Below are 17,227 nucleotides of genomic sequence, written 5' to 3' on the forward strand. Positions count from 1 at the left end.
GATCTACAGCAATGACAGTGGCCATAACCTGTGCACTGTTCACCTCAGGTTTACCAGTTATTTGGATCTTTAAAAGCCAGCTAAGATGCATCGATTTACTCGAGGACTTCAGTAACATTTGTGTATTTTATGCTTTGATTCTTGTACAGCTCTACCTTTTACAGAACCGCAATAATTAAAAAGCATACATTTTCAAAGTCTTCAAAATTTCTCGTGTTTTAATCATTTCCTGTAATGCACTTTGTGACCATCATCTGAAAAGCACCATAAATCCATTCATTCAGTATCCTCACTATGCATAAATATATTTGATGTTTGAAAGTTTAAGTGTGTCACTGATTTCTCATCCTCATTCATCGGTAATTGTTTCTTTGCAACAAGCATGAAATATGATATCACTTCCTCTTTTGCACATGTTGTGTGTATTTCCCCAAACTACGAGTTCCATAAACGACCGGCTGGATCAACGGTGAACGCTTGTTAGCTGCACTGCTAACGTCAGGCTTAGTCACTGTTTAAAGTCACATCTGAGATCATTGCTCAGTTTTTGAGAACCGTTTCCAGAAATGTCTTCAGTGCTTCACTCTCTGCTAAACTATTTTAAAGAAGCATCTGCTGGTTATGTGCACGTCAGCTTCAGTGTCAGTTTAGAGACGTCACAGCTTCGAATGAAGTTTCTTTTTAAAAAGTTTATTTATTCTCTTTTGTTACAAATGTGTAAAAAAAAAAAAATCAACATCTTTCACTCTACAACGATGGGGCCCACAGTCACTTCAGCTTCCCATCGCTCTGCTTTAAAAAGAAAAAAAAAAAGAATTTAAAACCACATACACGCAGTCATTTTGCAGTCAGGCGTGAGAACTGAAGTACCGCGCACGTTCCTGCTGACATGCATTACCTGTGGCGTTGTCACTCAGGGCTCGGATCTTTCTCATTCCACATGTGGACTCACAACAGGTACAGAACTCGTTCTTTCCATCTATAGCCATCCACATACTGTGGGAAGAGTCAGCGTCATGAAAGTCATCTTGAACAAATCAATGAATGAAAGATCCTCAAAAACGTTCTCATACCCCTCATAAAATGAGCATGCCTTGTTCTCAATGGTAACTGGGGCAGAAGCTGAGATGGCCTTCAGTAGGCAAGAGATATAAATCTGTTTTAAATAAAGAGGCGTTATTTCATTTAAAGTACACAACAGGGAGCCTATATCATCAGCAGACACTTACATACCATCCCCTGTAGACCCAAGCTGTGGACCGCTACCTGTAACCGGAGCTTATCAGGCTGAGATCGAGGCATGAACCTGGAAATAGTGTGCTGACCACCCAGACACCTGTAGGAGAGGTAACACTCACACAGAAGCAGCCAGGACTCACATGCTGGTGATAGAACAACTTTTGCCAGAGAATGACGGCCCCCAGCAACACTCGCACCACATTTAAGGTGGATCAGATGAACAGATCAGGTCAAGCTAAGTGTAGAAAAGAGACATACTGATATACTGTACTGTATCAAAATGTTGCCCATCCAGAACCTACCCATCATTTATTAAAGCTTCTCTTTGTCCTGAAGTGAAGTCTGAGTTTGTGGTAGCGACACAGCTGTCCACCAGCACCCTGAGCGGGGTTAGAGTTTGTAGCAAGACTGCTGCTTCCATGTGAATGACATCTACCAAAGCATATCTGTTGGACGTTCTCTCAAACTTCCAGTCATCTAAAGCAAAATTAACCATTAAAGGCTTGCAAAGTCACAGCCATGTTAAAACAATGGCATTGCTGGGACCCACCAGTCATGAGTTTGAGAGAAAGATGCTGCTGTGTCTGTGCTTGCCTGTTAGCTTCACTGGACATCCAGGCAGGAGGCTCGGGATGGCTGCTTGCACTGTGTTGCCTGAAATGAAGTTAAGAGCAGTTTTTAGCGTCACACCAATCGTACTTTAAAAGTACGCTGATACTTTAAACCTGCACCCGAAGAACCAAAACCTGCAGCACAGAATTAACATCAGGTTTTGGGAACTTGATATGTTCAGCCGACTGTTGCTTTGTCATCATTGAATCTGCTGACAAAGTTATAAGTCATCAAAAAAAAAAAAAAAAGCCTACATACCTGAAACTGGAACTTGACTTTATAAAAGCTACAGGATTTCTTTGATGTGTGACTAAAGCATGGAAGAGTTCTATAAAAACATGTTCAACTAATTGCTGTCAGTTTTCCACACTTGAGAGAAGGATGGCAGAACCAGTTAGTCAATAGCTGTCAACAGCTCTCGTCACAGGTGACCCACCTTCTTTGCTGTAAAACCGATGGGGTCACAGCTACACAGTCAGGTCCAAGTTAAACCAGCGTTGGTTTAACAATTATTAGATCAAGTCAGTGAGCTTAAACATGCTATGTTGGTTAATATATCACCAAGAGCATCAGCCTGAAAAAAGGAGGAAATATGAAGTGCTAAAACTGCAGTACCAAGACTGGCCACTTTAGGTTGACTCCAGAAGTCAGAGTCCCACACTTACACACTAAAATGTCCAATTTCACAGCACAAAATGTGCACAGCCCGGGACAAAAGCTGGGCTAGACAGTTTCCACCTTCATAACATTTGTTCAGGGTGATTTTATTTTGAAAATAACTCATCCATCTGGATTTTCACTGTTAAAAAGATGGGGCATAATTCAAATCCAATTTATTTATATAGTACCAAATCACAACAGTTGCCTCAAGGCGCTTTACACTGTAAAGTAAAGACCCTACAATAATACAGAGAAAACACCAACAATCAGATGGCCTCCTCTAAACAAGCACTTGGTGACAGTGGGAAGGAAAAACCCCCTTTTAACGGGAAGAAACCTCCAGCAGGCTCAGAGCCTGGTTTCAGGCTGAGGGGAGGAAGACAGGACAAGGACTGTGAAAGAACTAATGATAGGCCTCAACTCTAAAAACTTTGTGTGAGCATAGAAGACTTGTAATGAAAGGGCTTCTACGTGGCGATATGTTCGGACCCACAGTAAACTAAAGTGGATGTTTACAGTCTGTTCCACATTTCTAGTCACCTCTGGTAGCGGCATTCAAGTCTAATGACAGCACTCTGGCTCCTCGTAATGCCACTTCTGCCAAACACTTTGGGGTTGTAGACCAGCGCAAAGGCATAAATGAAGGCATTTTCTGTCAACTAAGGAAAAAACACAAAATGTATTAAAAAAAAAAATTTCACTTGTGTGAAAAGGTACTGTAAATGAATTAACAGAATATAAAGGTTCATACCACTAGCTTGCTACCACAGCTGTGCAGCTCAGATTCAAAAACCAGCACATGAGACGAGTCATCAATCTCAGTGGCTGAACAACCACCAAGGCTGATTTCTTCTGGCTTTATCAGCTTGCCGAGACCCAGGAAGTCCCGACTCACTTCAACAAAGATCTTACTTTCGCCACACCTCACAGCAACACGGTAGGCTGCCACTGGCTGCTTCAGTTCAAACTTGAGAGGAGGTTTGTTCACCTGAACCACTGGATCTTCTGGAAATTTCCAGGAGAGGGGTTCAAGTGCTTGCTGGTTCTGCTTTGACTGGAGCTTTGCAGCTTGCTGAGTAGACTGACTGGAGTGCACTCTGTCAGGTTCTCCTGGAGCATCAGCTTCCGTCACAGCAGGCCTCTGTGCCTTGATCCCCAAGTGTGTTGGCACATTCAGACTGTGGAATCGAGCATCACTAAGCCTGACCCATGCAAGTACAAAGCTAAACACAACAAGCTGCCTGGACCCCATGGCTGCAAACAGACACAGGTCTGTGCAGCCTTCTTAACAATGAGCACTGAAGCAGACTGACTCCTCCCTCTCCCTAATCACCTAAATCTCCTTCCACATGTGTGGATCTCACACATATAAGGAATTATATTTGTCTTATATTTATGTATTATATCCAATAATTATGTATATTTATTATATTTATGTTTAGATAGATAGTATAGATACTTCTACTTGAAAAATAAAAAATATTCTTGTACAAAGTACTGATTCAACTTTTTTGCCCAACAGCCGCTCGGTGTCCTCTAAGTTTCAGCCGTGACTTAGGGACTGAAAGCAACAGCTGCTCAGCTGACCAAAGCGAGCCAATGGGGACATGGGGCCTCAACAGGTCAGACAAATAAACAGGTGCCAGGCGATTTTTAGAATGTAACTCCCGCGATAAATGAGGGACCACTGTAGTTAGTCACCTGGCTAGCCTATAATGCAGTTAGCAGGTGTGGGGTGCCTGAATTAGGTGCGTCAAGGTATCCTGTTAGCTCTACTCTTGCTGGATGGAGTGGCTGACAAATTTGCCTCAGTGTGTCTGCTGAACCTTCTGTAAGCGTTACAACAGATGCAAAGCCGAGTGTGCATTTTTGTGTACCTTCAGTTGTAGAAAGAGGAACAAGGGAGGGAGTTCACGTTCAGAACCAAAGAAACAAAGACTGACACAGAATTCACTTAGTTCCAGTCTATTGTGAGTCAAGTGGTGAAACTTTTTTCACTGCGTTTGAAAGCATAGTAACTGAGTTACACTGGCCTCATGTGTAGGCTAAAGTGTTGCACGGTCCAGTTTATGAAAAGCTAAAATTTCAAATCCCTAAAGCCTAAAAACAGCATCTTTGTGTGATAATCTGTGGCAGCAGATCACGTGGAGCTGAGACTGAGGACCCAAATGCAGGCTACAACGGTCTGGACGAACTTTAACAAAAAGCCAGCTGTTTATTAAGGCTGATGTGGCGTGGCGTGGTCCGTGGCGAGGCTGCGGGGGAGGTTGGTGCACCTGAGCTTAATCAGCGCATCACTCCTCCCCTGCATATAAGTGAACTAGGGAATGTTTTGTGGTTGTTGTTGTTGTGTGGCTAGCAGCTGGAATGCTGCAGCCGAGTCGCGTGAACAAGCAACCGAAATAAAGAGAATGATTAGGGAGGGAGAATGGTTGGCCCAAACGGTGGCCGAGATGGCGGCCACATGGAGGGAGCAGGTGGTGGTGTCCCGCCACCACATCTGACAACGATGATCACTGGATAAGCTGGGACCAACAAATGTTTTATGTTTTCTCAAAAGTGATTATATCATTATATATAAAGTCTCTGGGTCGTTTCTTATGTTTTTGGTGACTATTATGTCTTATGTTATGGTTTAAGGTTCATTCATTAGTTTTGAGTTTATTCCATGTGTCTCGCTCTCGCTCTTTCCTCTGTTCCTTGGGTTTCGTCTCAGTGTGTGTCTGTGTTCCTTGTACTTCCTGTTTTACTTTGATAGTCTCCTGTCTGGTGTGTGTCATGCTCAGTTTTGTTTCTTCCTGTCTCGTTAGTTAGATTACGTTCAACTGTGTTCCCTCCTGTGGTTTGTTCCCTCGTTTTCTCCTGTGTGTATTTATGTCTACGTCTTCCTCTGTCCACTGTGTTCTACCACCAGTTTAGTGTTTTCCAGTTTTTTTGTTCACCTCTATTCCAGCAATAAAGCAGAGTTTAAGTTCATTCCTGTCTGCGAGTCTGCATTTGAGTCCAATCCTGCCTGCTGCACACAGCTATTCATGACATAACGTAGAAGAAAACTTGCCAATAGCACAGGTTTGTAGCATTTTGAATAAGACTGCAGGGACTAACTGCAGTTTTATGCTAAAATTTCCAGTGTTACCACAGTGCATCATGGGACAACCAATCGAGGTGTAATGTGTTTAATAAAATAACTTTCTGTATTTGTGTGAGCAGTTTTCTGTGAATCATTATCCCAGGAGACGTAGAGTTCTGGGGTTTCATGAAGTGGATGATAAGGAAAGACTGACACAGGACAGGTAAACAGGTAAATTTAGGTAACCAGCAGTTAGCCCCATTAAAATGATTTCCACTGATGCATGACGGTTCGCTGATTTCAGCCTGTCATTCTGTTCATAAATGAGACAGGTTGCTCTCTTGTGGTGTTCATGCCTGAGTAGATGGCCTGAAATAACACCACATCTCGCCAGTGTTACCATAACAACAGCAAGTAATGAGAAATGCCTGTCACTCACTGAAAAACCCATAATGTTGCAGTTTGTTGTAGGGTGAAATTTATTTTACAGAGATCCACAACCAGATTCAATACTTTTCATAATATTATAAAAAATGCATCACATCTTTGTTTTTCACTTTATTTGCTTTCACTCACCTACTGTGTAGGGTTGCTAATATGGAATTGACCAACGTGTTATGTACAGATAAACTGTATCTACTATGAAATTACTCCCATTAGCACCTAAAGATCTGTTCTTTTTCCTCCTGATGTTCAACACAGATGGTTTGGAGGAAAAGCAACATAGTTAGCATTAGGGTTGGGCGATATGTAAAAATTTTCCGATCGGCAATCGTCAGTCCAACAATCACCGATGGGCGATATATTCATGCATGCGCAGATGCTGATCCCAGGAACAGCATCTGAGATCTCTGTCCAGAAGCCCAGGCACATACTGCACAGGACCCTCAACGTGTGAGACACACCAGTCTGACGGTCCCGGGGTCCAGCACCAGGAACCAGGACCTGGTTCATCCAGGTCTTTAGATGACATGCTCCACCCTGAGCCATGGTCACCACCAGCAGAGTCACAGTGAATTCACACATCAAATGAGGAAGAGTGTCATCAGTGTCAGTAACTTATAGGAAAAGAAGGCTGGTGAATGCCCTTCATTTACTTACAGCTGCATTACTGAAAGCATTAATAAAATGTTAAATATTTTCTACATCATTGCAAATGTTCTTGAATTATTGATGGTGGTAAAATCAAAAATAAGTTCTGGAGCTCTGTGGTGCTTGTTTGTACATTTGGCAGACTTTTGTGAACAGAGCCTGTCTGCAGGGAGTGAATCACCCTGTAATGAAAAACAGTAACCAGCAGCAGCCAGACGTTCACATATACGTGCTGTAGCACTTCCAAGATTGTTGAAAGTTGATGCAAACACACACATAAACACATTTCCATTATGAATGTATGCAAATATATGTTCACCTTCGCACTTGCTCTTGAATTGAGGTCAAAGATTTAAACATTAAAAAGGTGTCTCCTTCCAAACTATGAGACTGATGCATTATTCATGAACTGTAATGAGGCAGCAGTGTATGAGACATCCCACTGTACCTCACATATCAGGCCCTGAAGCCAAATGCTTGGCAGGAAAAAAAATATGTTTACGCGTGTCTGTTCCAGCGCAGCAGTGTGATGAAGGCGTGAGCTGTGCAGCTCGCTGCCAGCAACATTCAGGCAGACAGCTGCTGGCTCTCTGGCTCAGGGAGTTTTCTCCACAGAGGACATGAGGGCAAACCTCAGCAAAAGTTAACTTTACACATCAGCAACAACTAAAGCTCGTCAGAAGCATCTCCCGCCGTGCATGAGTCATGGACAAAAGGAACAGATCACTACAGGAGGTCAGATAGTGAATGCTACAAATAAGAAAAGCCATCCAATCAGAACTCGGATTTTAGGCCAAGAATAGAAAAAAAATGGATGTGTGTCTTTAAAATCACTTGAATGTTGCTTATTCAAACAACTCACATCACAGTCCCCCATTTCTTGCCTATTGACATGTATAGATTAGGCGGTTATAATATGCAGGCAAGGTGCGTGGCTAAGATGATTTAATGTGATATGGCACTGTTGGAAAGTAAGGTAACAAGGGATATAATGACATGATGTAGAACGCTGTGTTTGGTGATGTACCCAGAGAGAGGGCTGGCCACGTGTGTCATATGTGAAACATGTAGCAGGCTGCCTCTCTCTAGTAGACCTTCCTAGTACTGATTCATCAGTAGGCGGGCTCAGGTCGGGTGTAGACTGTATCCCAGGGGTCCCCAATCTCAGTCCACGAGGGCCAGTGTCCCTGCAGGTTTTAGATGTGTCCTTGATCCATCACAGCTGATTTAAATGGATAAATTACCTTCTCAACATGTCTTGAGGTTCTCCAGAGGCCTGGTAATGAACTAATCATGTGATTCAGTTGTGTTGACCCAGGGTGAGATCTAAAACCTGCAGGGACACCGGCCCTCGTGGACTGAGATTGGGGACCCCTGCTGTATCCTTTCTAAAAGAGGCAGTCCAACCTCTCCTTGGTTGACTGTGAAAAGCCCTTCAGTGACTCCTGTTCCTCCTCCCCAGTGTCATTGTTCAGTTCATTGTTTTGGTGTCCACCATCTTGTTCCATCCCTGCTTCCCTCACTTCTTTTGTTGTAGTTTGTTCCTCATTGCTTCATTTCCCTGAGCTCATCCACGTGTATGGTCACAGGTATGTAAGGACTCCTCTTTGTTTCCACTCCTCAAATCATTCCCTAACTCGTCATAAGTGGAACTCACGTTCTCATCCAGGCTTGTGTCACAGTGGGGTTGAGTCTCAGTCGCTCTTTGAATTCAATTCAGTTTTATTTATACATCATCAAATCACAACAACAGTCACCTCAAGGCGCTTTATATTGTAAGCTAGACCCTACAAAAACACATACAGAGAAAAACCCAACAATCATATGACCCCCTATGAGCAAGCACTTTGGCGACAGTGGGAAGGAAAAACTCCCTTTTAACAGGAAGAAACCTCCAGCAGAACCAGGCTCAGGGAGGGGTGGGGCCATCTGCGGCAGGGGTGAGGTAAAGTATTCACTCACTGTCTCTGTACTGTTTTGCTAGCTTAGCTTAGCTCGTAGCCGACTCGTTAGCACCATGGCTACTTCACCTGTCCCTCCTGCACTTTCCTGCTCATTGTGTCAGATGTTTAGTTACTCCTCGGCCTCCTTTAGCAGTAATGATACCTGTAACAAATGTAGCATATTTGCAGCTCTGGAGGCCAGGATTACTGAATTGGAGACTCGGCTTCACACCCTTCATTCACCCGTAGCTAGCCAGGCCCCTGTAGCTGGTGCAGCCAAAGATAGCGCAGGCCCCGCTAGCTGTTCCCCGGCAGACCCCAAGCAGCTGGGGAAAGAGGGCGGCTGGGTGACGGTGAGGAGGAAGCATAGTCCTAAACAGAAGCCCCAGGTACACCACCAACCTGTTCATGTGTCTAACCGTTTTTCCCCACTCGGCGACACACCCGCCGGGGGTCAAACTCTGGTAATTGGTGATTCTGTTCTCAGACATGTGAAGCTAGAGACACCGGCAACCATAGTCAATTGTCTTCCAGGGGCCAGAGCAGGCGACATTGAAGGAAATTTAAAACTGCTGGCTAAGGGTAAACGTAAATACAGTAAGATCATAATTCACGTCAGCAGTAATGACACCCGGTTACGCCAATCGGAGGTCACTAAAATCAATATTGAATCGGTGTGTAACTTTGCCAAAACAATGTTGGACTCTGTAGTTTTCTCTGGTCCCCTCCCCAATCAGACCAGGAGTGACATGTTTAGCCGCATGTTCTCCTTAAATTGCTGGCTGTCTGAGTGGTGTCCCAGAAACGATGTGGGCTTCATAGATAATTGGCAAACCTTCTGGAGGAAACCTGGTCTTGTTAGGAGAGACAGCATCCATCCCACTTTGGATGGAGCAGCTGTCATTTCTAGAAATATGGACCAATTTATTAAACCCCCCAAAATATGACTATCCAGAGTTGGGACCAGGAAGCAGAGTTGCAGTCTTACACGCCTCTCTGCAGCTTCTCTCCTCCTGCTACCCCCCCAAAAACCCATCTCCATTGAGACTGTGTCAGCTCCCAAACAGACAAAAAGCAAACTAAAAACCAGCAATAAACAACTTAAACATAAAAAATCACAAAGAAAGAACAATACAGTATCCACATCTGAACCAAAGAGTAAAACAGTGAAATGTGGATTATTAAATATTAGGTCTCTCTCCTCCAAGTCTCTGTTAGTACATGACTTAATAATTGATCAACAAATCGATTTACTCTGCCTTACAGAAACCTGGTTGCAGCAGGATGAGTATGTTAGTTTAAATGAATCAACACCCCCGAGTCATTCTAACTACCAGAAACCTCGAAGCACAGGCCGAGGGGGCGGTGTGGCAGCAATTTTTCACACCAGCCTATTAGTAGATGGTTGGCTCTACTGAGCCAACAATCCCTTTAACGTTAACTAGTAATGACTTCATGAACTTCTTCACAAATAAAATTTTAATCATTAGAGAAAAAATTACCAATAATCATCCCACAGATGTAATATTATCTACAGCTACTTTTAGTACCATTGATGTTAAGTTAGACTCTTTTTCTCCAATTGATCTTTCTGAGTTAACTTCAATAATTACTTCCTCCAAACCATCAACGTGTCTTTTAGACCCCATTCCTACAAAACTGCTCAAAGAAGTCCTGCCATTAATTAATTCTTCGATCTTAAATATGATCAACCTATCTCTAATAATCAGCTATGTACCACAGGCCTTCAAGCTGGCTGTAGTTAAACCTTTACTCAAAAAGCATCTCTAGACCCAGCTGTCTTAGCTAATTATAGGCCAATCTCCAACCTTCCTTTCATATCAAACATCCTTGAAAGAGTAGTTGTCAAACAGCTAACAGATCATCTGCAGAGGAATGGCTTATTTGAAGAGTTTCAGTCAGGTTTCAGAGCTCATCACAGCACAGAAACAGCTTTAGTGAAGGTTACAAATGATCTTCTTATGGCCTCTGACAGTGGACTCATCTCTGTGCTTGTCCTGCTAGACCTCAGTGCTGCGTTCGATACTGTTGACCATAATATCCTATTAGAGCGATTAGAACATGCTGTAGGTATTACAGGTACTGCACTGCAGTGGTTTGTATCATATCTATCTAATAGACTCCAATTTGTACATGTAAATGGAGAGTCCTCTTCACAAACTAAGGTCAATTATGGTGTTCCACAGGGTTCGGTGCTAGGACCAATTCTATTTACATTATACATGCTTCCCCTAGGCAGCATCATTAGAAGACATAGCATAAATTTTCACTGCTATGCAGATGACACGCAGCTCTATCTATCCATGAAGCCAGGTAACACACACCAATTAGTTAAACTGCAGGAATGTCTTAAAGACATAAAGACCTGGATGGCTGCTAACTTTCTGCTTCTTAATTCAGATCAAACTGAGGTTATTGTACTCGGCCCTGAAAATCTTAGAAATATGGTATCTAAGCAGATTCTTACTCTGGATGGCATTACCTTGGCCTCCAGTAATGCTGTGAGGAACCTTGGAGTCATTTTTGACCAGGACATGTCCTTCAACGCACATATTAAACAAATATGTAAGACTGCTTTCTTCCATTTGCGCAACATCTCTAAAATTAGAAATATCCTGTCTCAGAGTGACGCTGAAAAACTAGTTCATGCATTTATTACTTCCAGGCTGGACTACTGTAATTCATTATTATCAGGATGTCCTAAAAACTCCCTGAAAGCCTTCAGTTAATCCAAAATGCTGCTGCAAGAGTCCTGACAGGGACTAGAAAGAGAGAGCAGATTTCTCCTGTTTTGGCTTCCCTTCATTGGCTTCCTGTTAAATCCAGAATTGAATTCAAAATCCTGCTCCTCACATACAAGGTCTTAAATAATCAGGCCCCATCTTATCTTCATGACCTTGTAGTACCATATCACCCTATTAGAGCACTTCGCTCTCGCTCTGCAGGCCTACTTGTTGTTCCTAGAGTATTTAAAAGTAGAATGGGAGGCAGAGCCTTCAGTTTTCAGGCCCCTCTTCTGTGGAACCAGCTTCTAGTTTGGATTCAGGAGACAGACACTATCTCTACTTTCAAGATTAGGCTTCAAACTTTCCTTTTTGCTAAAGCATATAGTTAGGGCTGGACCAGGTGACCCTGAATCCTCCCTTAGTTATGCTGCAATAGACGTAGGCTGCTGGGGATTCCCATGATGCATTGAGTTTTTCCTTTCCAGTCACCTTTCTCACTCACTATGTGTTAATAGACCTCTCTGCATCGAATCATATCTGTTATTAATCTCTGTCTCTCTTCCACAGCATGTCTTTATCCTGTCTTCCTTCTCTCACCCCAACCGGTCGCAGCAGATGGCCCCGCCCCTCCCTGAGCCTGGTTCTGCCGGAGGTTTCTTCCTGTTAAAAGGGAGTTTTTCCTTCCCACTGTCGCCAAAGTGCTGCTCATAGGGGGTCATATGATTGTTGGGTTTTTCTCTGTACCTATGAAGCGCCTTGAGGCGACTTTTGTTGTGATTTGGCGCTTTATACATAACATTGAATTGAATTGAATTAATGATTAAATTCAGAGTTGTGTATGTGTGTGTGTGAAACGAGGTGAGAAAAGGAGAAACAGTGCATCATGGGAAGCCTTAGGCCAGTCTGTGTACTGTAGATATAAGCATGCATAAGCACAGAACCGTATGGAATTGTATAATTAACATTAGTGTGTGCAGAAGACTCCGTATTTATGTGAAGAAATCAGTAGGGATGCACCGATACCGATACTGGTATCGGGTATCGGGGCCGATACTGTAAAATGTGTGCGTACTCGTACTCGTAAAAGTTAACCGATACCATGAACCGATACTAATGTAGCCCGGATGGGAATACTCATAATTCCCATGGACTTAAACGCCACGGTAACATAAGGTGTTCACAGTTGATGTTATGTGATGTAACTCTACCCTAAATGTAATTTGCCCTGTAATATGTCACAAGGTAAATACAGGTAATTAGACCAATCAAACTGTTATGTTAATCATAAAAGTATTATTTTATGGTATGTAACTCTGAAGGGAGTTAAAATATTTTTCAGAGTTCTAATTTTCTGGAGGCCCGTGAAGGTAGCATAAAACGGGACCTGTGTATCTGTTGCAATGGAGGAGGAGAAGAGAACGGCATGGAGAGATGCACGAGGTTAGCTGAACCAAAGTGAGAGACTCGGCTAGTTTTACTGAGGTTAACCAGCACAAAAGAGTGTGTGACTAGAAAGCTGACCGTGTGAGAGCTTCACAACAGAGTGTGGGTGAAGTGACTTTTTGTTTCAATGGTCGCACCACCGTGGAAAACTGTGTTTCCAGCTACGACCACCGAGGCTAAAGGCTAGCCCGGACTGCTTGGCTTCGCCAAGGAGGCAGCCGCTATGGACTGTCGGAGAGCTGGACAGTGACGGGCTAACGTGCTGTAGCAGAGACAGCATCGGGTCCGCAGGGAGTGGATTTAGTGTGGGACTGGTGAACGGCGATCTACCGAGCAACGGAACTGTAAGTCAGACTTTTGTGCTCTTACTGGGGAGAAGAGGATTTTTCTCCATCGTCCGGCGTGAGCAGCAAACAGGCCTGCAACAAGTGTGAATGTGAGTGTGTGTGGGGCCCATGTGTGAATATTGTGTGTTAAGTGGATTTATATAACGTGTTTTGGAGTGTATATTAGTGAGTCACTTACCAAAAGGTGATAATATAAGTTGGGTTGTTTAATATAATTTGAAAGGGAATTATGTCATTTATACAGTGTATTTCATTTGGTTAAGGAATTGGAATATCATTTGAGTTTAAAAAAGGGATGTGTTGTACAGTATTTGTCTCTGCCCTTACGTTCAGTAAACGTTTCGTTTGTGTTAAAGAGTTGTCTGGGGTCGTTTCTTTACTACTGGTTAAGTTTAACTTGTGTGTGGTAGAAGTATCGGTTTTTGTACTCGGTATCGGCAAGTACTCAGATCCAAGTATCGGTATCGGATCGGTTTGAAAAAATTGGTATCGTTGCATCCCTAGAAATCAGAGATATGATTGAAACCACTGCAGTGCAGTACTTTTACTACAGCGTGCTCTAATCTGTGTAGTAACATATTGTGGTGAACAGTAATGACCACTGCACTGAGGTCCAGCAGGACAAGCACAGAGATGAGAGCCCTGACAATTATACCTGTGCTGGCAGCATTGAAGTGGATATGTAGAATCACAGTAATTAGGATCTCTTTGCCAGCACGTCGTTATCGAGCCAAGATTTATAAAGCTCTCTGACGCCTCTGGAAAATAATGAGACAATAATAATGACACGACAAAGATTGTAATGTTCATGAAAAGTCTAAAATATAGGATCTGGCAGGATCCCCGCAGAAAGGATGACAAAAACAGCTAAAATCCACTGGATGGTGGCGGACAGGGATTGTCACCTTTCCCTTGTGTTCAGCAATCTGTAGAAACTGCGACAGCGCTGACAGAGCCAATCTGATTCAAGTCACAAAGGCCACTAATGAGCTCCGATAAAGTGATGAGCAGTTAATGAGGCAAAGTAGAACTGAAAATACAAGTTGCTGACGGCTCTGCCAGTGGACACAAATTAAGTGACGACTAGTTAATAAAGGAAAACAAAACTACAAATGCCATATACACTATACGATGGTTACACAACGTTATTGAGGCCTCCAGGAAAAGTGAAGGCTGCCTGTGTGAGGCAGGGTGCTGAGAGGGCAGCTGTTTCCTTTTGCTGGCTTATGAGCTAAAGGACTCAGTATCCACACACCTATTAAGTGATAAAGCTGTCAGTTAAGAGCTTAGCAGAGCATAGCAGAGGGCGCAGGGGGATCCAAATGCTAATGGGGTGCTAGCTTAAATGACTTAAACAAGCTGTGCTACAACTCTTTTGTTGTATTTTACGTATAACTAGACATTCATGACTGCAAGTTTTCCATGGATGCAGTAAAATATGATGCGACATGATACAATATTAACGAAAGGCCTGTCAAGCCTGAGAGGCAAAACCATCTTCATCTTCTACTTTCACTGCTTTGAACATGAAGACTCTTCAGATGAGTGTGAAGATATGAAGGACAGTTCAAACATTGTGTCCAAGTGACTTTTCTTCTCTTTTCAGGATTATAGAGACATTTTAACAAGAAAATGTTGTGGAATTACTTTTATGTGGAGCTTTAAAACTCCAAATAAAAGCCTATAAATGTGAACACATGGAACACTTATTCACCATTCCCAGTGTTGGCTGTCTGCCTTCTCAAAGATCTCTGCTGCCATCTGGTATAGAAACATTGTATGATTTCAGTAAACTACAACCTCTACACATTGTTAATAATCCATGTCATACAGGTTAAAGCTATGAGGTTGTACCTGTGGGGTGCCTGTAGCTCAGGAGGTTGAGCAGGTCAGCTACTAATCAGAAGAAGTGCTTGCGTGATGTTGCATTAAGTGCTTTGTATAGTAGAAAAGTGCTATAGAAGAATCAGTAGGTTTACTGTTTAAATGAGCTAATCATATCCAGCATTTGTATTTTGTTTGGCAGGTATGCAACAAAAATATACACATATAGAAAATAATGAAGCACTGGAGGCAGGCAGTTAGCAAAGACAACATGCAACAGAATCACTTTATAGCAAGTCTGTGAAATTAGTTTTTAGAAGTGATTTAAATCAGGTCACTGATCGTGATTGTTTTAATATTGAACCTTGGAGTCATTTTTGACCAGGACATGTCCTTCAACGCACATATTAAACAAATATGTCACCTGCTTTCTTCCATTTGTGCAACATCTCTAAAATTAGAAATATCCTGTCTCAGAGTGACGCTGAAAAACTAGTTCATGCATTTATTACTTCCAGGCTGGACTACTGTAATTCTTTATTATCAGGATGTCCTAAAAACTCCCTGAAAAGCCTTCAGCTGATCCAAAATGCTGCAGCAAGAGTCCTGACAGGGACTAGAAAGAGAGAGCAGATTTCTCCTGTTTTGGCTTCCCTTCATTGGCTTCCTGTTAAATCCAGAATTCAAAATCCTGCTCCTCACATACAAGGTCTTAAATAATCAGGCCCCATCTTATCTTAATGACCTTGTAGTACCATATCACCCTATTAGAGCACTTCGCTCTCACTCTGCAGGCCTACTTGTTGTTCCTAGAGTATTTAAAAGTAGAATGGGAGGCAGAGCCTTCAGTTTTCAGGCCCCTCTTCTGTGGAACCAGCTTCCAGTTTGGATTCAGGAGACAGACACTATCTCTACTTTCAAGATTAGGCTTAAAACTTTCCTTTTTGCTAAAGCATATAGTTAGGGCTGGACCAGGTGACCCTGAATCCTCCCTTAGTTATGCTGCAACAGACGTAGGCTGCCGGGGATTCCCATGATGCATTGGGTTTTTCCTTTCCAGTCACCTTTCTCACTCACTATGTGTTAATAGACCTCTCTGCATCGAATCATATCTGTTATTAATCTCTGTCTCTCTTCCACAGCATGTCTTTATCCTGTTTTCCTTCTTTCACCCCAACCGGTCGCAGCAGATGGCCCCGCCCCTCCCTGAGCCTGGTTCTGCTGGAGGTTTCTTCCTGTTAAAAGGGAGTTTTTCCTTCCCACTGTCGCCAAAGTGCTTGCTCATAGGGGGTCATATGATTGTTGGGTTTTTCTCTGTATGTATTATTGTAGGGTCTAGCTTACAATATAAAGCACCTTGAGACTGTTGTTGTGACTTGGTATCAGCAAGACTGTATGCTACATTGACCTGCTGCACCATCTTGTGGTCCAAATTAATATTACAAAAACGTATGACCCTGTCCTACTGTAACTTCTGTCTTCAACACAGTATGTTGACTTAAAGTCACAGAGGTTGTCTCTCTGCATTCTGTTAGATTACAGTCGTTCTAGAAGAGTTTAAACTCAATTTAAATTTAAAAGCCAGATATTTTTTGTAACTGCTCTTGAGCAACTGTTCTCATTGAATCATATCTGGTAGTCATGTTCTTAAGAAACAGGAAAAAAATCCAGCAAGGACATGACACGAGACCTAAGAGATTCACCTAAGCTCTTCAGAAATGGTCTCAGCGATGGGCGAGTTGGTGAAAGGTAGGAACGACAGATGAGTTTAGAGTGGAGGCAGGATTACATTGGGGATTGGGTCTGAGCCCCTTCTTCTTTGCAGTGGTGGTGGAAGGGCTGACAGAAGAGAGCCTGAAGAGGTGCAAGTATGCTCGAGAGAGAAGAGGAATGAAAGTAACAAAATGGCTGTGAGTGAATGAGAAGGAGAGGAGCAGAAAGGTGAACATACAGGCACTAGAGATAGTGAAGGTAGATGAGTTTAAATACCTGAGGTTAACTATCCTAGGGAAGAAGCGAGTGCTGGCAGGGTGGAGTGGGTGGAGACGAGTGTCAGGGCTGATTTGTGACAGAAGGACAGCATCAAGAGTGAAAAGTAAGGTTTACAAGATGTATTTCCATGTATGTTTGCACATGTTTAAATCACACCTATTTTCCTAGGAAAATGTAAATGAGGGGTAGAGCAACACTTTTGCACAGTAGCTTCAATGATGTATGGTTTGGAGACAGAACCACTCAGAAAAAGACTGG

At 42.8% G+C, this 17,227-nt stretch overlaps 1 protein-coding gene across 2 annotated transcripts; it reads right to left on the reverse strand.

The window, feature by feature from the left end:
- Window positions 1–674: 674 nt before the first annotated feature.
- Window positions 675–3,830, reverse strand: LOC102077631 (zona pellucida sperm-binding protein 3). Of its 2 annotated transcripts, none has more exons than XM_005474425.4 (8): window positions 3,263–3,829; window positions 3,052–3,170; window positions 1,790–1,893; window positions 1,542–1,716; window positions 1,234–1,336; window positions 1,074–1,156; window positions 899–996; window positions 675–792 (listed from the first exon to the last, which is right to left on the reverse strand). In XM_005474425.4, the coding sequence occupies exons 1-8, from the start codon at window positions 3,761–3,763 to the stop codon at window positions 743–745; spliced, it is 1,233 nt and encodes a 410-aa protein (XP_005474482.1). In that variant the 5' UTR covers window positions 3,764–3,829; the 3' UTR covers window positions 675–742. The 2 variants fall into 2 exon arrangements, 1 of the variants encoding a protein (XP_005474482.1); XR_003213661.1 differs by having other exon boundaries at window positions 749–792; window positions 1,230–1,336; window positions 3,263–3,830.
- Between the last annotated feature and the right edge of the window lie 13,397 nt (window positions 3,831–17,227).

The sequence above is a fragment of the Oreochromis niloticus genome, linkage group LG14, assembly GCF_001858045.2.
Source record: "Oreochromis niloticus isolate F11D_XX linkage group LG14, O_niloticus_UMD_NMBU, whole genome shotgun sequence".
Lineage (NCBI taxonomy): Eukaryota > Metazoa > Chordata > Actinopteri > Cichliformes > Cichlidae > Oreochromis > Oreochromis niloticus.